This window comes from Phaethon aethereus, assembly GCF_964289735.1.
Source record: "Phaethon aethereus genome assembly, chromosome: 1".
NCBI classification, from domain to species: Eukaryota; Metazoa; Chordata; class Aves; order Phaethontiformes; family Phaethontidae; genus Phaethon; species Phaethon aethereus.
This window is the reverse complement of record NC_138575.1, coordinates 31,267,721-31,287,115: the sequence shown is the minus strand read 5'-3', so window position 1 is coordinate 31,287,115 and position 19,395 is coordinate 31,267,721. Positions and strand designations below refer to the sequence as shown.

Below are 19,395 nucleotides of genomic sequence, written 5' to 3'. Positions count from 1 at the left end.
TCAATGTAAATTTATGAAACAATTTTAAAATTCCACTAGTTATTTCTTTTGGCAGCATTCAAATACTCTGTGGGTCACTAGTTTATCTTGATAACAGATGTAAACAACATACAGTTAATCCTACAAGTAATTCATATGTACTTTCCAAAGGAAATGAAAACAGATAAACTTTACTTTTTTTTCTTCCTATTTTTTTTTTTAAAAGCAAGATCAGACCATCAGTGAAATCCAAATCAAATCCAATTCTTGTATCCCCTTCCAGTATTCACAGAGGACCATGCTGAGTCAGCAAGGCACTATCCTGTGGTTCCACAAGATGGCAAACACAGCTGCAAAGTAATCAGCGTTGATCTAAGATGTTGCAGCTCCATGTTAGAGCGTGAGGAACAAACACTTCAACTTGACTTAAAATATCTCATAGAGAGAATGCTTTGGTAGACTTTGAGCAGCACTAGGTTTGCCTATCTATGCTGTACTAGAGTCATACTGGATCAGGTAATATCTGTTTTCCTGGAGTTACCATTAAACTGAAATGGTGTAACTATGTGTGTACTCTAATGTGACAGAAAATGTGATCATGTATGTGTTCCTGCCTGGTCTGGATTGAATGTTCACTGCCTAGTGAACCTGCAGTGCACTAGGATCTGGTGGGCAGGTGTTGAAGTCTGTTTTCTGTTGTGAAGGTAAAGAGCAAAGGCTGAAAAAGCAACAGAAATTGGAGGAGATAGAGACAAAAAGCTGAACGAAATACAGAGAAATGAGGACATACTAAAATAATGAAATATAAAACCACATGGAAGAACAAGAGCAATCACAGAATGTTTGATGAGACGCAAAAAAAACCTCCCAAAAAAACAAAAACGTGAAACCCAGAAAGCTCCATTAATAAGAATAATAGTGCAAAAACTAAGGAGGCTTGTTGATCAGTCAATGACAGCAGGCATTCCTCTTCAGAGTATGGGAAGAGCTGGACAGACACTGTACAATCGCTCAGCCAGAGATTAAAAAGCAAGCACAAACGGATGTTGACTGAAAACAGCTGTACATAGATAACCCTGAGCATCAATTTCAATGAGGGAAGCGGATGCAGTACTGCTGTGGTCTTGTTCTATGAAGACAACCAAACTTCCTTAAATGAGGTAGCCATCACCTGAAAGGACTTGATTTGGACTTGAAGTGCAGGAATTTGCCTGTGCATCTCATCTTTTCCAGTTGAAAAGCTATTGTGAAAATTGCATTCATTAAGCTGTAACAAAGACGTTCATAAATGGGTGGTCCTTTCTTCATTAACTTAGAGGAATTTCAACCAAGACTGTTGAAGTTAACTGGTGTTAGAATAAAAATAGAAACGACAAGGAACCTTTAGATAAGCACCTAAATTCTAATGAGAGTTGCAGGTATTGCTAAGATATCTCCTTACAGTTGGTCCCGAGGATTTCTTTTCCTCTTCTTAATCAGAAGAGAATCAGAATTCTGTTACTGATAACAGTCCATTTTTACTGCTCTGGGAACAGAGCAAGAGAAAGAAATTGCACCTTTCCCCAGAAAGATATATCTTCATTTATGGTTATGAAGGCAGAAAGAAACTGTCAGACCTTCTCAATTTTGAAATATACTTCACTGTATGAGCAAGTTAATTTTCTACTTACCCTGTCTTGGGACACTGAGGGTAGAGACAGATTGGGAGATTTTCCTGCCGGGCGAGTCTCAGAGAGAGTGGAGACTGGGCCTACGTGCTCCTCAGCCTCTCTTATCGAATCTCGGGTACAATGGGGTATAGAAGTCGCATTCCACTTGGCAAAGCAAGAATTTGTAGTCTGGGAGCAAAAACGGGATAATTTTTTCTTTGCGGCAAACTGTAAAACCGCTTTATTTAAAGAACATCTCCTGGTCTTTCCCTCTTTGGCTCCACTACCACTGAAAAACTGCCCAGTAGAAAGTAGTTCCCAAGAACTGCCCTTAAGTCTGGATAAGCTTCAGTATTACTTCTTAAGCCCTCAGGTAACAGCACAAGGACTTAAACAGAAAAGAGGAAAAAATTAAATCAAGAGCCAATTCAATAACTGAAGAAGCAAGGGACAAGAATACAACTAACGAGAAACCAGCAAATAATTTCTAAAATTAAGGATCCTGGACTACCAAGTGGTTTTTTTTTCTTTATCAGTGGCAAAATTCTGGTGGAAATAAGTGTTGAGAGGAGGGCTTTTCACACTGTACTTATGTTCTCATCTTTCTCAGCTTCAGCAAGAGGGGCATTGTGTGATGGCACAGATTAAAACAGCAACTGTGTTAAAGGAATGCACTTTAGGAAAGTAGGTCCATTAAGAAGAGAAGATGAAATAAGGATTCGAGATTGGCCACTTCACCAAGCTCACTTTACATTTCAGATTACTCAAAAGATACAAATTTCATACAGACCTATGTAACAGTAATTTTAAGGTAAGAACTCAACTCATTCTTTCCCCTGGAGTAAGAAAATGTCTATCCGTCTTTTTTGAAACTACACTGAAAAATAGGAATTGCCACATGGAGCGGGTTATTATCTCACAGTGGCTAGGATTAGCTATTTCAGAAAAAATAAAGGGGAGGTCAACATGGACAACTGCTGTGACAACAGTTTTCTTTCTTTCTTCTTCCCTAGATTGAACAAGTGCTGCTGTTTCACACAAGCAGGTTGTGTCATCAGGTAAGTCTTTGCATCTCTCTCTCACTGCAGTAAGTAAATATCAAAAACCAGCTCTAAACCTAGACAAAGCAAGCAGAAATGTGATCAAGCACCATGTATTCTATTCACATCTCTCTCATGCAAAACATTTTAGAGTATTGCTTATAAAACCCAAAAAAATCCATTGAAAATTAACAGCAGTGAGCAGACACCAAATCTGCTAGAAGTTCAATCAGCGCCTTTACCATCTTCTTGTGCTCAGAGGACTCCCAACGAGCTTCCTACCTGTGAGGTTTCCAAAGGAGTAGGGTAGATGGCACTGCAGGGCCTCTCTCTGGGGGACAGGCAAGAGTTTTCTCGGGAATGCTTATGTTTGTCAGACAACAGAGGAGAGGCTACAATATAAATGTGTTGAGTGATTAAATTTGTGCAGTGAGACTCAGATACTTCAATTTTATGCTTATTACAAAGAAATTCTCTGTCCCAAATAATTCATATTCCTCAAATAATTCATATTCCTCAAACAATTGGCTAAATTTGATGTCTGACCAGTGATATCATGCAGAAGTTCAGCTGTGTAATGTATCAAGAATCATTGAGTATAGTTTACCACAGGAGACGAGCACTGACCTCTGGCACTGGATGGAGCAGAACTGGTCACGTTAGGCGAAGCAGAATGAGTAGAACTCAGGCTTGAGGTAGACGGACTAGGCTGCGTATAGAAGAGATGCTGTTGTTACCGCATCACGCTTACTGGTTTGGAAAACAGAAATTTATAACGTACTTTTCACTAAAACAAAGAACCTGTAATTTGTTAGGCTAGTTTCTCAGTATTTCAAAATAGCAAAGCAGAGCATTAATGTAAATACACAAAGATGTAATAAAATATAAAATAAATAGAAATGTAATAATATATTGTTATATTAATATACACATTATATATTTTAATATAATTAACATATCAATATATACACATCAATTAGTAGTTGTGTCACATCACAGAAAAGTCTGTGTAAGGTCAGATGATTTCACATCATAGTGCATTGCTGCTTGTTATTTTTGTAAGAAATTCATGGTCTAAGTTAAAGAAGAAGAAATAGTTACATAAAAAATTGTTCTTCCTAAGTTAAGGAGGTTAACAGCCTGTTTAAAGATTTGTTTTTTAAAAGAAGTATCAGCAATAACTTTGAGATTGCTGAATGAAACAATCAAAGCATCAATTTAGTAAACAGCCTTGTAAGAAAGAGTCTGTTTCGTTTGAAGAACGACAAGAATTTGTACCTGCATGTTAAAAACTTCATCGGAGCTTTCCGATTGCCCGGTGATATTGCTGACTTCAGCAGAAGCTTGGGATGACAGTGATGAGGATGAATATCGATTGACAGCTGGGTAACTCAAGGGACTATTATAAGAATAATGAAATACAAAATGGTTAACTCTAGTTGTCAATCATAATTTTTCATGTAAAAACAGCACATGGTTTATTAATTTCCACAGTTTAATTTGGATTAATTGGTTGAGAGAGAGACAGAATATATATCAGGTATTCATGACTGAAGATACTTCAAGCAGACCATACGAAGAAGCATACACACAATAAAAGTATTTTATGGGTCATCTTCCACAAGTAAGAAAATCTATCAATTTTTAGCATTTAACTTGCCTGCGTCGCGGTATTACCCTGGCACCATCAGGGCTCATAGAAACAGGTATGGAATTTCGGCATACACGAGGACTTCCATTTGGGAAATGAACAGGGCTAGCTTGTACACAGGCAGAAAATTCCTGATGAGTTGTTAAAAGAAGATTAATTAAAATGAACATCTATCATTATGCATTTGATAAGATACAGATAGTAATTTGAATAGTTATATCTGCATTTTTGGATCAGCTTCATCATTAGTAAGAAAAATATTTTAACTTTTTGCTGATGATACTTTCCCTTTAGTAAAATGTGACCATTTTTCTCTGAAATGTATGGAAAGTTTATTAACTTTCTCTGCTTTGTGGTACTGTAAGAATGCTACAAGATGTAATGTGGACAGACAACCAAAAGATGTCACTATTTGTTGCTTCGGAAAATTAAACAACCCTTAACTGCAGCTAATGGGTCTCCTGCTCACGAACCTGTATTCCCAAGCTTGACTTCATCACAAAGAACTGATCCACCAGCTTTTTGTGCAACGGCCTCATGTCCTGTGGCACCACCTTCTCGTGCACCGCCAAGCCAAATTCTAGGATCTGGGCCTGCAGAAGAGGCAGGATTAGGATACTAATCGAAAAAATCTAACAAAATGCATGTTGTGTTAAAAGCATCTATCTAAATCCCTGACAGACTTGTAATCAAACACGGCCTAAGAGCAAAACCAGTAACACACAAGAGGAGTCATGCCTCTTTCCACTTTACTATTCAACTTCGCCAATGATCTGGCCTATGCAAATCCAACTCTAATATAGAAACCACTATGGATCAAAAAAATAGTGGAAAAAGTAGTGAAAAATCTGGCTAAATGGCAACTTTACAAAGGAGCAGTTCTAAACCCTAAATAAAAGAAGTTTTCTACAAGAACAGTTATAAAAAGCATGAAACAACAGCAATGGCCACATCCACCAGAGACCCTGCAATGTATTTTCAATGAAGTCCATGGCTTCCTCTCCTCTTCCAACTCCCCAGGACCTCACTGAGTGGTGGCTTTATGGATATTCTTGACACAAGGCGTGACAGGCTTCAGAATAACATTGCTAAGGCTATAACCTTGCTCAAATTTGGTCACAAGTTTTTAAAATACTGAACTGGTTACATGAGGAATCAGATAAACTCAAATTTAAAAACAAAATAGCTACACTATGCTGTAATTTCTTTGGATGAGAGCTACTAGCTGACGTTTTCAGGCAGCCTGCGCGCGGGCACGCAGCTGTGCAGCATCGCCGACGGGAGGTCAGGACTGCAGCACGTCCATCCGCGCACGCAGCCATGCCAGCCCTTCTGAACACTCCGCATTTTCTGTTAAATCATCAGCGAGGGCCAGACAGGGTTTGTAACGGCTATTGCTTGGAATTCATGCTTCTGTCATATGAAGTTATTAACTGCAGTTTTAAATTGTAAGGGTTAGCGAGATTAACTATAGCTTGAAAAAACAAAACTGCAATGTAAATTACTGTACATTATCTAAATTAAACTCAAGTGAGCTCAGTGAACCTATTCTGATTTCTACTGTCTGAGGATCTGTTCTTCGGCTGATCTGACCAAAAGATACCACAATGCTGACGAAAAATGGAATTTCCATCTTGCCAAATTCCAATACTCTGACATATTTATCCCAAGCTAGCAATAAAGTTGGAAATTTCAACATGCTGCATAGAATAAAAATAGGTAAAGGTCAGTTAAAAAAGCTGAAATACTTCGTAAGATCATTTGATCAAATTTTTTTTTCCAGCATTTACATATGGAGACACTTCATATTTGAGGCTGGTAGGTCATTGACTTATAAATAAATGAAGAAATAATACAAAAATCATATAATGTACAGAATACTCACCTGTTTAATTTCATCACTTGGGGTTTATTTTACTGCCTACCTACTTTGGCGATTATTATTAGGTATATTCCACTGTAAGAAGATTTTTTGGGGTTTTTTTGCTCTTATGCTAAACCTTGTAGTGAAAATGATTGTTCTGTAGTATTGGCAAAATATGTCATACAAATATTTGGTAAAGCCATCAAATGTTTCAATGAGATAGTGTTTATTCCGTAGTAGTAACTAAATACGTTGCAGATTTTTGCATATGAGCATCACAAGACAAAAACTTGCCTCTCATTCAACCTTAACTTTAGAATAGCTGGAAGTGATTAAGGTGCTGATGAAAAGGACTAGGAAAAAAAAAAATTAACATAACGCAAAAACCTGCTTGTATAGGGAGTTACTGTCTACTTGGAATCTAATTCAGAAAATACTGAAGACCACTGGGGAATCATAGAATCACAGAATCACTAAGGTTGGAAAGGACCTTCAAGATCATCAAGTCCAACCATTAATCCAGCGCCACCATGTTCCCTAAACCATGTCCTGAAGTGCCACATCCACACGTTTTTTGAACACTTCCAGTGATGGTGACTCCACCACCTCCCTGGGCAGCCTGTTCCAATGCCTGACCACTCTCTCAGTGAAGTTTTTCCTAATATCCAATCTAATCTTCCCCTGGCGCAACTTGAGGCCATTTCCTCTCGTCCCATCGCTGGTTACTTGGGAGAAGAGACCAGCACCCTCGTCACCACAACCCCCTTTCAGGTAGTTGTAGAGAGCGATAAGGTCTCCTCTCAGCCTCCTCTTCTCCAGACTGAACAACCCCAGTTCCTTCAGCCGCTCCTCATAAGACTTGTGCTCCAGACCCCTCACCAGCTTCGTTGCCCTTCTCTGAACATGCTCCAGCACCTCAGCATCCTTCTTGTAGTGAGGGGCCCAACACTGAACACAGGATTCAAGCTGCGGCCTCACCAGTGCCGAGTACAGGGGCACGATCACTTCCCTACTCCTGCTGGCCACATAATTCCTGATACAGGCCAGGACGCTGTTGGCCTTCTTGGCCACCTGGGCACACTGCCGGCTCATGTTCAGCCGGCTGTCAACCAGCACCCCCAGGTCCTTTTCCGCCAGGCAGCTCTCCAGCCACTCCTCCCCAAGCCTGTAGCGTTGCATGGGGTTGTTGTGACCCAAGTGCAGGACCCTGCACTTGGCCTTATTAAACCTCATACAGTTGACCTCTGCCCATCGATCCAGCCTGTCCAGATCCCTCTGCAGAGCCCTCCTACCCTCCAGCAGATCAACACTCCCACCCAGCTTGGTGTCATCTGTAAACTTACTGAGGGAGCACTTGATTCCCTCATCCAGGTCATCAATAAAGGTATCGAACAAGACCGGCCCCAGAATCGAGCCCTGGGGAACACCGCTTGTGACCAGCCGCCAGACAGATTTAACGCCATTCACCACAACTCTCTGGGCTCGGCCATCCAGCCAGTTTCTCACCCAGTGAAGGGAATTTTTTTTTTTTTTTTTAGCTAAAACAGCTGAGCAGGCCACCTAGTCGGCCTTTTCCCCATTTTACCTGCTCGAGCATCAGCTCTCTCAAGCGTGTGATCTTCTCTCCATCCTCGGGATGGTTCAAGATGTATTCTTTGACAAAGAATGCCTGAGCAGAATAAGATCACAAAGTAACACAAAGTGAGTAAAAACACATCACTTTTTTAAACAAGCTTCTAGATGGTATTTTCGAAACAAAAGCTCCTTCCTACTTCAATAGAGAATAATAAATGCTAAATAATTAATTATTCACATATGCATTGGTGGAGACCATGGGCAAATAAAATGTAGCCACTGTTGAGTGGAATTTACTGGTTGTTCTATGTCCAGGACAGATCCTGAATCAAATCTGGAAACCTGCAAATCGGAGTTGAAACCAAACTCAGGTCACATGAACTAAGTATCTCTTCCCCATTAATTGTGACATAGGAGTTTCAAATAATTACATAGAGTTAGATTTTCCTCTCTTTTCATACTAGGAGCTTCATTACTCTTTGACTATAAAGGTATCTTAAGAACAGTGTGGAATTGTATGCTATTATATGTATTGGAGCTGTGACATTATCTTATTAATTCTTAATGTAAATGTTATTTTAAGGAACTCACAGTGACACTGATGTCAAAAAGCCACACTTTTCATGTCAGGGGCATCTGACCGATATCTAGGTGTTCTCATAAGTTTACATGACTTTCCACCCCACCTCCAATGCTCCAGTTGTACCAGCTATAGTACCGCAAAGTCATTTTACCCACCAGCAATGGCCTGGACATAGCACTCCCCTGTTTGTTCACGACTGCATCTTTCTTAACATGGCAACTATCCTACCCTGCAAGGGGATTATATTGAGTTTACAACAATTCTTGCCACTATTCTGTAAAGAAAATGCCCAGTTGCTCATCTGACAGATTTCTAGACCTTCTCAAAAATGCATTTGTCGCAAAAAGCGTCTGTATGCATACCTATACATACACAGTTTTCTGTCCATAGAGTTGAAAGGATAATAGTGACTGCCCTGTGCTTTGTTTTCCTTTTGTACCTGTCTTAACGTTTCCCTCATATATTTCTTACAAGGTTCTCCATCCAAATTTAGCTGTTAAAATCTTTGCTATGCAGAATCATTTGTAAATATGGGGATCAGTGGAGCTGGAGACAAATATACCCCTTCCTCTGATTCACTTCCAAAATTTCATGCTGTGACAACCTGTAACAAGGAAGTGCTGAGACCTATCTAGAAAATGCTGATACTGTAATGAAGAACATTTATTTCATACAGTCCTTTCACTGCAGATAAGTAGAATTATAAGAATTCATGTTTAAATTGTTAAAAGGAGCCCTCTGATACTTGCTAAAATTCCAAATCCCAAACTTCTGCCAGCTGATTTTTTTTTTTCCCTCAGCTACAAGCTTAATGTTCTTTCAATATCAAGCAGGTGGTGTCCCAGTGGTTTTGAGCTGGGATTTATACAGATCTGTAATATGAGTCAGAGATGTAATAATCTAACTTCAAAGAAAATCACCAGCGCTTTAGAAAAAAAAGAATATCAGAATTTGACTAAATCCGGCAACATTCTTGGAACCAGTGGTTTCTAATAATTTATCATGAAAGTGCTTCTACTCTTCTACCACATACAAAGGAGCTGAAAGAAATGTAAGTTATAGTGCAAACTGCAGTTTGAGAGGTGTTAGTGGGCACAAAACACACTCTTCATTCTTTTCCAGCAGTGTTTAGAAAATTTTTAGAAAATTTTTTAAAAAAAATCAGTGGTTTAGTCTACAGTCATTTTTCTAGACACCTGAAGGTGCTGCATAATAACTATTAATTCTGTAGATTTTCCTGGAATCTGTTCCTGTACTGAAACCAGTGAAAGCATAGCTTTAACACCTGTAATAATAAGTGCTGAATAATTAGAGGTAGCTGCTTTTTATCCCACTGGGAGGCGGGGGGGGGAAGGGAAAAGTGGGCAGGATCAGGAAGGCAGGATGTTATTTTATGTTGACCAAAGGATGTTATTTTCTGCGTCTTAACACTTCTTAAAGCTTGGCAGTTGCCTGAAGGGAAGAAAGATATCTGTAAAGACATGGTCATGCTTATCTTAAGACCATGTGCTCCAAGACTGACTGAGTTTTGAGATTTGTACAGGGCCAGAAGGCAAAAGCAAGCGAAACAAGTAGGCAGAGAAAAACATTTATAAAGCAGAGGAACAGAAGGAAGGTAGAAGATAAGAAGTGGCAAAACACCAGGAAGACATATAAAGACTGAAAAAGGGACATGCAAAGAGAATGAGGGTGAAAACCCCAACCCGAAGCTCACAACTACTGCTATCAGTTTTGGTGTTTACAATACAAATTGGTGAAAAGTCCTATTTTAGATATATAGCAAGAGAGAAAGGGAGAGGACAGAAGGGAATCAAAACATGAAGACTGTCTAGGAGATCAAGAATTGCAGCTAAGAACAACAATAAGAAAGGAGCAAGCTAGAACCTTTAATAGGCTCATGAAGAATGGAAAGCTACGCAGAAACACTGAGCTAGCTCTGACACCGCTAATTCAAAGCAGACATGGCTGTATTTCTCAAGGGACTCCCTTTACTATGCTAAACAGTTTTGTTGTTGTTGTTTAAAGGCAGCTGGGAAACATCAAAGGTGGTACTGCTTTGCTTTAGTCTCACAATTTTCATAACATTGCATTTTTGATGACAGATTCTAACACTGTAGCCATCTCAATTTCTTGTAGCTTAATTTAGATGCAGTTTTATCCAATTTGACACTGTTGAGTGAACACCAACTCTCGCAGCCTTTGAAACAAGTGGACAGAATGTTATTCAACTTGACATTTTCAGTGGAAAAGGAACAACCAGCAGACTCAAGTATTTCATAAGACTCTTAGGAGAAAGAGGAAGATGAAGCTGGGCTGAAAAAATATCCCTCCTTTCTTTTTACTGTGGTTTCAAAATTCCTCAGAAATTTGTGGAAATCCAGCATCCCGAACATTTAAGGTTCTCCTGAAGTGATTCAGAGGTGGTAATAATGAGGAACAACTTTTGGAAACAAATCCAGTGCTAGACGTTACTTAATTATATGTATTATTTCTTACTGGATTTTTCCAGAAAATAGCTTTCTTTAAAATCTTGGAGAAGGATGAAGGATCTAAAAAAATACAATATTTCAAGATAATAAATTTATTGTTAAAATTTTTTTATATATATATATATGTGTGGAAATCAGAATGTCAGCACACAAAAGTAAATTTGCTAATTGGCCAGAAGTAGCTCCTGACCTAGCACAGGGCAGAGGGAATATATTATAACAACATAGTTACAATTAACTATTGCATTAAAAATCCCCAAACAAACCGCTAAAGAATGCAAGGTAATTGTGAATCGACTCATCACTGGGGTAAGTTTATGGCACTGTCTGCAGCAAAACGGTTGCTTCAATACATTATGCATACTTAATATCACCTCACCCAAAACTGCAATATAGGTATAAGTAACACTATTATTGATATAGTACTTTATGTCTTCAATTCATACAGAGGAGCTGCATCTGTACAGAGAAAGAAATCAGTAAGAAACTGTCTTAGGACAGATTTTTAATAAACAGGAAATAAATTGCTTACCTCTTGGTATCTAGTAACTCCACCATTAACTGCTGCATCAATGACCCCATTTAGACACATTGTGAGAGGGTTAATATTTTGCATCTGTCGAGTTTGACACTGACTAATCAGTGTTCTCAGCTGCTGGTTCTTATTTTCTAAGACTTCAATAGCATTCTCAAGGGGACTCATTTCCACCTGAAAGGGGAGTGAGGGACATTGCAAACATACTTAATCTTCAGTTGAAAGATGAAAGGTAATTTTAAATTAAAGGTAATTTTTGATTTCTTAAAAGAAAACAATGGTATTCTATGTTCTGGAGTATTAGGGCAGAACAAGTTCTTCTCACCTGAGCTACACTCTCTGAGTGTATACTCTAAGCTCAGAGAGAATTAATTTTATCACATAATCAAGGACCAAAATAAACAACCATCCATCTCTTGTAGATTCATTATCTGACCTTGAGAGATTACTCAGCCCTTGCTGCAAAACACTCACACACTTCAGCCTGTGGTGGAAGTCCTGGTATTCAGGGCTAAATTATCCTTGGTAACTTTACCAAAACTGGGCTTGAGGCCAGGGAGAGCTTCACCATACTTAAGAACACAGCGCAGAGCTTAAGTATGGGTGATCTAGTTCCCCCACCCAAAGCGAAGTCAACAAGTAGACGTTATGGATGAGAAATCTGGATGTAAGCTTTGAGCTAAGATGATAATCAAGTTATAGTCAAGGGCAGTCCTTGAGCAGGATGTGCCTGTCCTCTCTAGAGGGTAAGGAAGCTTTTCTCACAGGCAGCATGAACTGCAGAAAAAGTAAAAAGCTAAGTGATGGGAAGAGTACAGGCCTGCAGTTGCTGTAATTTACCAAAACATACAAGCACAAGTCTGAGTCATGACCTAGTACATTCCCAGGAAAAACTATTACAGTTAACTTTTGGAAATGGTGACTATAATGGTCACATGATAGTAAACTGAGGGTCTTCATATTAGGGGTCATATTAACCTCGTAAGAACTAGTAGGAGTCAACTAACAAAATTTCTCATGTCACATAATTTTTTGATTTTTACTAAATTCCATTTTTGGTTTTCTACAGAGGAATATCAGGATGGCAAACAAATGAGACTATTGTAAGACTGGGTTTGATTGGAAGGAAGATAGTTACAGATGTTATACTCCTAGGTTCAACAACTCACCAATTATTTAGAGATTTTTATAGGAGGAGCACCCCTCCGAATATATTTGAGACATATTTAAGAAATTCTAAGAAATATTTCTAAGAAATATAACAAGGAAAGAGAAGAAATTACAACGTGTCAGTAACAGATAGCTACATTAGACCCTATTCCTCCAGGTTCTGCGTAGGCATGCATCCTTGCCCATGCTGAGAACTGGGAACTTCAGCAGAGCTCAAGGCAGACACAGAGATATACCCACATAACGTTTATTATAGTACAGGAACTCTTCAAGAATACTGAAAGATATGTGAAGCTATAGATATTGTAAGTATTAAACGTTACATCATGCTGAGTTTTAAGAAAGTAATTTGCTGACATTAAGTGCTGGCCATTACTGCTCTCAACTTCTTTTGTTCCTCAACTTTAAATGAATCATAAGGGTGGTTCTTAATACTTCCAAAATTCTTCAAGATAAGAGAAATCAGACAACTCAAAATACTCTGTAAAAAATTTTTGTTGTAGCCAGCTTGAAAACTTGCTCAAAGAAATTAGGTATGGATAATAAAGCTTAAAGTAGTTCATCAAATACCAGATGATTAAGGAAGTAAACAAACCCACAATATGTATTGCCATCAGTCTCATACTCACTACTTCACGTTTTTCCACTTCAAACCAACGAGATATTCCAGGTAAACTCTGTACCAAGATCAGTGTGGTTCTCTCCACCCACAGACTCTACAATATACAAAATCAATTTATTTCCCCAATTTGCCTCTATATTTATCTTAATTATTGCCAATTTTCTTTAAGAATATTTTCATTTAAATAACAGTATACATTTAAAAAAAAAAAGTATTAAGATCCAAATTTCTACTGAAATGTCTATCCCAGAAGCCTGACATTCACTTTTCTTCTTACTTTCTAGGACTTAGTACTAAGCAGTAATTTCTGCTAATTCTTCACTCTTGAGCATGGTATTATTCTATATTATATGTTGCTTCCTAATTTTCAAAAGTCACTCACAACTAAATTAGCACTTTAATATTTCCTTTCTGAGATACAAATGGGAAGAGGGAGAGTTGAGAAGCAGAACAACTTACAGAACACACCAGAGTGACTCTGTGAAGTCCTATTTGAGATTCCACAATGCATGGCTGATGGGATACTCAAATGTACTACTGTTTGTGCAAGAGGTTTGTAAAATGACAAATCAACACATAGGATAGCTCTTAGACAAAATATATATGAGTTGTAATATCAAAATAACATGCTAAGCTTTAATTAGAGGACAATACTGACTTAATTTAGATAATTTATTACCCTTACAGTTCCTTCCTCTAACTTTATAACAAAATTATTATGTGATAATTCTCTTTGCGTGTCTATATACCAGAATATATTCTGCATCAGGATGTAAGTGTTTCTAGTGGGTCAGAATTAAAATTACACCAGAAGAAGGTAAGATGAATTTCCAGCGTGACATTTTTATTAGGAGGAATAGAAGTTATTTACATATTAGGGAAGGAACTGTTGCTCTTTCCTGAGACAAACTCTAAGTTCAGAGGTAGTTTTGTCTTGATATCAAAACAGTCTCTCCCTTGCCCTAGGGAGAGAGAACTTTTGGCAATCCTATCTAAACTCCAGATTACCTACTTAACAGTGTTTTCCCATCTGCTTTATAAACTTCTCTGGAGGCTGCTCTGCTGTCTCCAGTTTTGCCTTCTATATATCACTGATGCAAAAACAAATGGGTACTTTTTTCTCTCCTATTGCCATATGCAACACGACCTTCCCATCTCCTGTATATTTTTCATATTATTTTAATTAAAATGAGAAGTGAAATAGTCAAACCTGAGCTACTGTCTCCTCTAGAGTATTTGTTATACCATACCCAGTTGAATAACAGAACTGTAGACGATGTTTCAATAACACAACTATCATTGATGTTACAAATAAATCCATAAGTCCAATACCTCAGGAAAGAGCGTGGTACTCTACCTTGAATTCGTTTTCCTTGTCCTTGGTCCCTTTGTGAAATGGCCTGTCATATCGGAATCGCCAGATGTGATTTACTTTGTAAAAGCTCTTGATGTTATCGGGAATTCCATCTCTCTGCAGGACTTCCTGGTTTTCTGGAATTGGTGTCACTGCATAAATCTGCAGATCTATATGTAAAGAGTTAAGGCTATCCCACTTCACTCAAATTAGCAAAGCATATTGACTCCTGAAGCACGACAGAAGAAAAACTCTTTAAAATCTGTATATCATGAAATGCTTCAAGACTATTAATGGCCCAGGAAAGGAACCTGAGAGATTTTTTGATGGTTTGTGATTTCTTTGTACTGTTTTGTTGAAAATTTCATATTTATCTTTGAAATAGAGCTACTTATATGGAACAGTACATGGAATAAAGGGATTTAATGAAATATATTCTTACACATAATATGTCGTGCCATGCTAACAGTATGTGGTATTGTAAGAACTTGAATTACTGTAACTTGAATTGATACACCATTATCACAGCGGTGATAGTTCTACAAGTATTTTTGGCTAAAGTAAGGATCTTAATAACCTGTCAAGGAATTTTTAAATAAAACCAACAATTACACAAAACAATTCCAAACATAATAGAGTGACTGGGAAAAATTGCAGGGAAATTCTCACCTACCATTTATTTCAGTGTAGGCACATTGTGGTTGAAATTGGCTATAGGTGTACCTACATTTTTTAAAAGCGTAAAAGATGTAACTATAGTGTATGGGTTTGTGATTATGTGGATACACTGTGCTTCTGCCTGAAAGATGGTCTCATCTGGCTGATTAGCATGTTGCATAGCAATGGCATGTGGGAACTCATTCAACATTCGCTGCTGGAAGGCCTCCAGCCTTTCATAGTCATGTCCTCGGCAAACAAATTCCTTATTCTGAGCAGAATAAGAGAAAAAAAGAAGAGCAAGTTATGTGAAAATAATTGGGTACCATTAGATAGATCCAAACACACACTCTTAAATTCAGACTTTCTGGACAATTTTTACATCATTTTAAGACAGAAAAATTAAGAAACAAAAGGCAAGAATGAAAATAAGAAATCTAGAATGAGCAGGTTACTTAGAAGAAGGAACTTTTACCATATGAAGTATGTTTTATTCAAAAGCCTGGAAAACCTGAATTATTATACTTTAGCTTTAATAAAAATCTGACAGGAGACATTTTCTTAGTGCATTAAAGTATGTAACTAACATATCAAATTGTATAAGACATGTAACAAAATTATAATGCAACAGACAGTTAAGACAATGAAATGGCCTGAAATTCCTTTCCATGAGGAACAAGGAAACTTTGCTGTGAAGCTATTCAATTCTGAAGAAAATCAATGAAATAAGAAAATGGTAGAATGCATTCAATTTACCTTATCCTCTAAATACGTATGCATTATCAAGCTGGTAAATTAAAATTATTCTGTTTTTGCAATATGAAGTAAAAGAATATCCTGGCTCCAACATATTTTTTTTAATCTGGATGCCCAATATGAAGTTGCACCATTATTTTCCTGAGATTCACAGAATCATAGAATAATTTGGGTTGGAAGGGACCTTTAAAGGTCATCTAGTCCAACCCCCCTGCAGTGAGCAGGGACATCTTCAAATAGATCAGATTGCTCAGAGCCCCGTCCAACCTGGCCTGGAATGTTTCCAGGGATGGGGCATCTACCATCTCCCTGGGCAACCTGTGATAGTGTTTCACCACCTTCTTTATGAAAAATGTCTTCCTTATATCTAGTCGAAATCTACTCTCTTTTAGTTTAAAACCATTACCCCATGTCCTATCACAACAGGACCTGCTAAAAAGTCTGTCCCCATCTTTTTTATAAGCCCCCTTTAAGTACTAGAAGGCTGCAATAAGGTCTCCCTGGAGCCTTCTCTTCTCCAGGTTGAACAACCCCAATTCTCTCACCCTGTCCTCACAGGAGAGGTGTTCCATCCCTCTGATCATTTTTGTGGCCCTCCTCTGGACCCGCTCCAAGAGGTCCACGTTCTCCCTGTGCTGAGGGCTCCAGAGCTGGATGCAGGACTCCAGGTGGGGTCTCACTAGAGTGGAGTAGAGGGGCAGAATCACCTCCCTCGACCTGCTGGCTATGATGATTTGGATGCAGCCCAGGAGACGGTTGGCCTTCTGGGCTGTGAGTGCATATTGCCGGCTCATGTCCAGCTTTTCATCCCCCAGTACCCCCAAGTCCCTCTTGGCAGGGCTGCTCTCAATCCCTTCATTCCCCAGCCTGTATTTATAGTTGGGGTTGCCCCGACCCAGGTGCAGGACCCTGCACTTGGCCTTGTTGAACATCATAAGGTTCACATGGGCCCATTCCTTGAGCTTATGATTGTACAACATCAATACAGATACAACACACAACATATATTAAACATGAGATGCCTGGATTTGGAGTACCCATTCGAACTAGTCCCTGACCATGGTGGTGCTGAGGGCTTCCTGTAGCTGTGGACAGCACTTTTTGGTTTGATTCTGCTTTCACACATGTTTGAAATAAGGAAATATCTTAACCATTTTTCTAAAAATACTGTTAAATTCATTTCTTTTTAAAATCTATATTAGAAGATTCTAAAAAGTCATTACTAATGTGATTCTCTTGAAGCAGGTTTAGATAGAAACAGTTGTTGTCTTCAATGTATCTTGACAACAGAGACAGGAAGCACTGAATTCTGAGAGCCTGGACTTTCATGGGAATTGCCCCAAGAAATCAACTCCAATAGTGCTGCAATAGTGCAACTACAAATTAAAATGTGAAAGCTTTATTCTGAAGCTTTATTCTTTATTCCTTCTATAGCAAACATAGCCAGGCTGTTTAAAAGAGTTGTGAACTGCTTTGCCATAAGAAAAATGAATCAAACGTAGTAAGTTTTGAGGTGTTCCTTGTTGGTGCTGCCAGCATAAATCTGTGCTATGTACATTTAATTTGGAAAATGCATAACTACTTCCTGGGCAGACACATAAGCAGTGAAAGACCAGTAGGTCTGAAAGTCCTGCTCTATTCTGCAACTCTCCCCAGTACTTTTACTTTAGCAGTCGACTTTTAGTAATCTAAACATTAAATTCTTTTTAACTAACATTTCCAAATCGGTTTATACAGAAGTTCTATTCAGATGACTACTAGGTACCATCAAAATCTATGTGCCCATCAGACCCTTTTTTGTGCACTGCTTTCAAAGGGGAGCGTTTCATCCTGTATTTATCATTTAAAATTTGTCATTTTCCCCACCACAAAGGCAAAGAAATTTAAGCTTTTTAGGCCTCCACCACACAGAGGAGGTTCCTTCGTCACTTATTTGAATTGCTATAGGAAGAGGATCTTGGATTATGACTGCAGTGGCTCCGTGAATGAGATGGATTCTGTTCTCCTCCCAAGGTGACAGTCAGTGCAGCTAAACCACTGCAGACTGTGGACAAGGGGAAGAGGGTAAACACGACTAACTTTTTCAAGGGCACTTCAGTAACTTCAGAATCCAAGATTAATGTTCACAGGTACCTTTATCTTGCCAACTATAGTACATTGACAATGAATGAAACTCAGCATGTTGAATTTCTAAGTCATTTAAAAAAACAATGGAACGTGGGGATGTAATTACTTAAATGACAAATTACTAATGTCCCACTCCCAAGGGATACCTCTTCTGACAGCATTCTGAGTGACGACCAGCAGAAGCAGAACAGGACAAATGGAACACACTATCATGAAAAGATGACGCTGGTTTGTGGAATAGTATAGGTGCATGTTTTCCAACATAAACACGAATATTAAGTTTATGTGGGACTCTGGAAGCCTAGCATTTGTCCTTCCATTAGACAGGAGCTTTTTTAACCCTGCAAACATGAGGATATGTCATTAATTACCAAAAAAATTTCCTTTTTCTCATAGGATAGGAACTTGTATATGGTATGATCAAATTCTCACATACAGAAAGCGATTATGAATGACAGCATGACTTCCAGAATTACTCCATTCTGTTTATTTTCAATTCACTTACTCTCAAGAAGAATGGGAACTTTTTCCCGTAAAATCCAACTCTGAAAAATTCTGGCTCCAAACGCTGTTGATCCATAATTTTATCATACAAAGATGCTTCCATCATCTGGGTGAGATTGATAAGAAATGCAATTAGTCTTTTTTGGAAACATATTTTTACCTTAAGCTATCACAAAAGGGAGGGTCTTTCGGTACACTGCTCTGGAGTACTGGAATTGCAGTGCACCTCTGAGCAACATAAGGACATCTAGAAGTCTCTGAATGCATCAGATTATATAATTATACCTCTTAATGACCTGAAAGTTTCCAAGAATTTAAAAAAAAATTGCTTTTAAATATTAAGTACATATATTAAAGGGGTAAAATATTAGATTAATGACAACATGCATAGTTCTTTAATGAAAAGTGGAAGTAATAGAAACACAACCTGAAACATATGACCCAGTAATCTGCTAATCATCCAACCACATGGCAGTAATATGTTCAGTCAGCAAAGTCCAATTTCCATATTCAAATGAGTTTTGTGCAAATCATACCAGATTCCAATGAGTTAAGCGCCTGAATTCCTTTAAAAATCTCACAATAGCAATTAACATCATTTTTGATCAATACATCCTGCTTTTATTTCACTCAAAACAGTGACACAAAGTGATGTTAATGTCAAAGTCTCCTTTTTCTGATGAAATTTCAGCAAAGCATTCTCTGTTCATAAGTTTTTAATATTGTGAAAGAAACCCTGCATTACCCTATTTAATGTGTATATGGTATCAATAGCTGCCTAGTTATATTGCTGTGAGAAATCCCCGCACCTCCATTTTTGGATTAACATAGGTGTCACAG

General features: G+C 38.2%; 1 protein-coding gene across 2 annotated transcripts in view; it reads right to left on the bottom strand.

Annotated features, from left to right (window-relative positions):
* DOCK4 (dedicator of cytokinesis 4) overlaps positions 1-19,395 on the bottom strand; it is a gene marked incomplete at both ends in the record, with an annotated part of 263,581 nt that overhangs the window by 10,198 nt on the left and 233,988 nt on the right. For both annotated transcript variants that reach the window (XM_082011612.1, XM_082011613.1), the window contains 11 exons: positions 2,951-3,060; positions 3,296-3,377; positions 3,947-4,067; positions 4,329-4,450; positions 4,793-4,912; positions 7,769-7,852; positions 11,363-11,539; positions 13,165-13,251; positions 14,515-14,681; positions 15,298-15,439; positions 18,557-18,661. In XM_082011612.1, the coding sequence (XP_081867738.1) occupies positions 2,951-3,060; positions 3,296-3,377; positions 3,947-4,067; positions 4,329-4,450; positions 4,793-4,912; positions 7,769-7,852; positions 11,363-11,539; positions 13,165-13,251; positions 14,515-14,681; positions 15,298-15,439; positions 18,557-18,661 (1,317 nt within the window). The remainder of the gene's footprint in view (positions 1-2,950; positions 3,061-3,295; positions 3,378-3,946; positions 4,068-4,328; positions 4,451-4,792; positions 4,913-7,768; positions 7,853-11,362; positions 11,540-13,164; positions 13,252-14,514; positions 14,682-15,297; positions 15,440-18,556; positions 18,662-19,395) is intronic.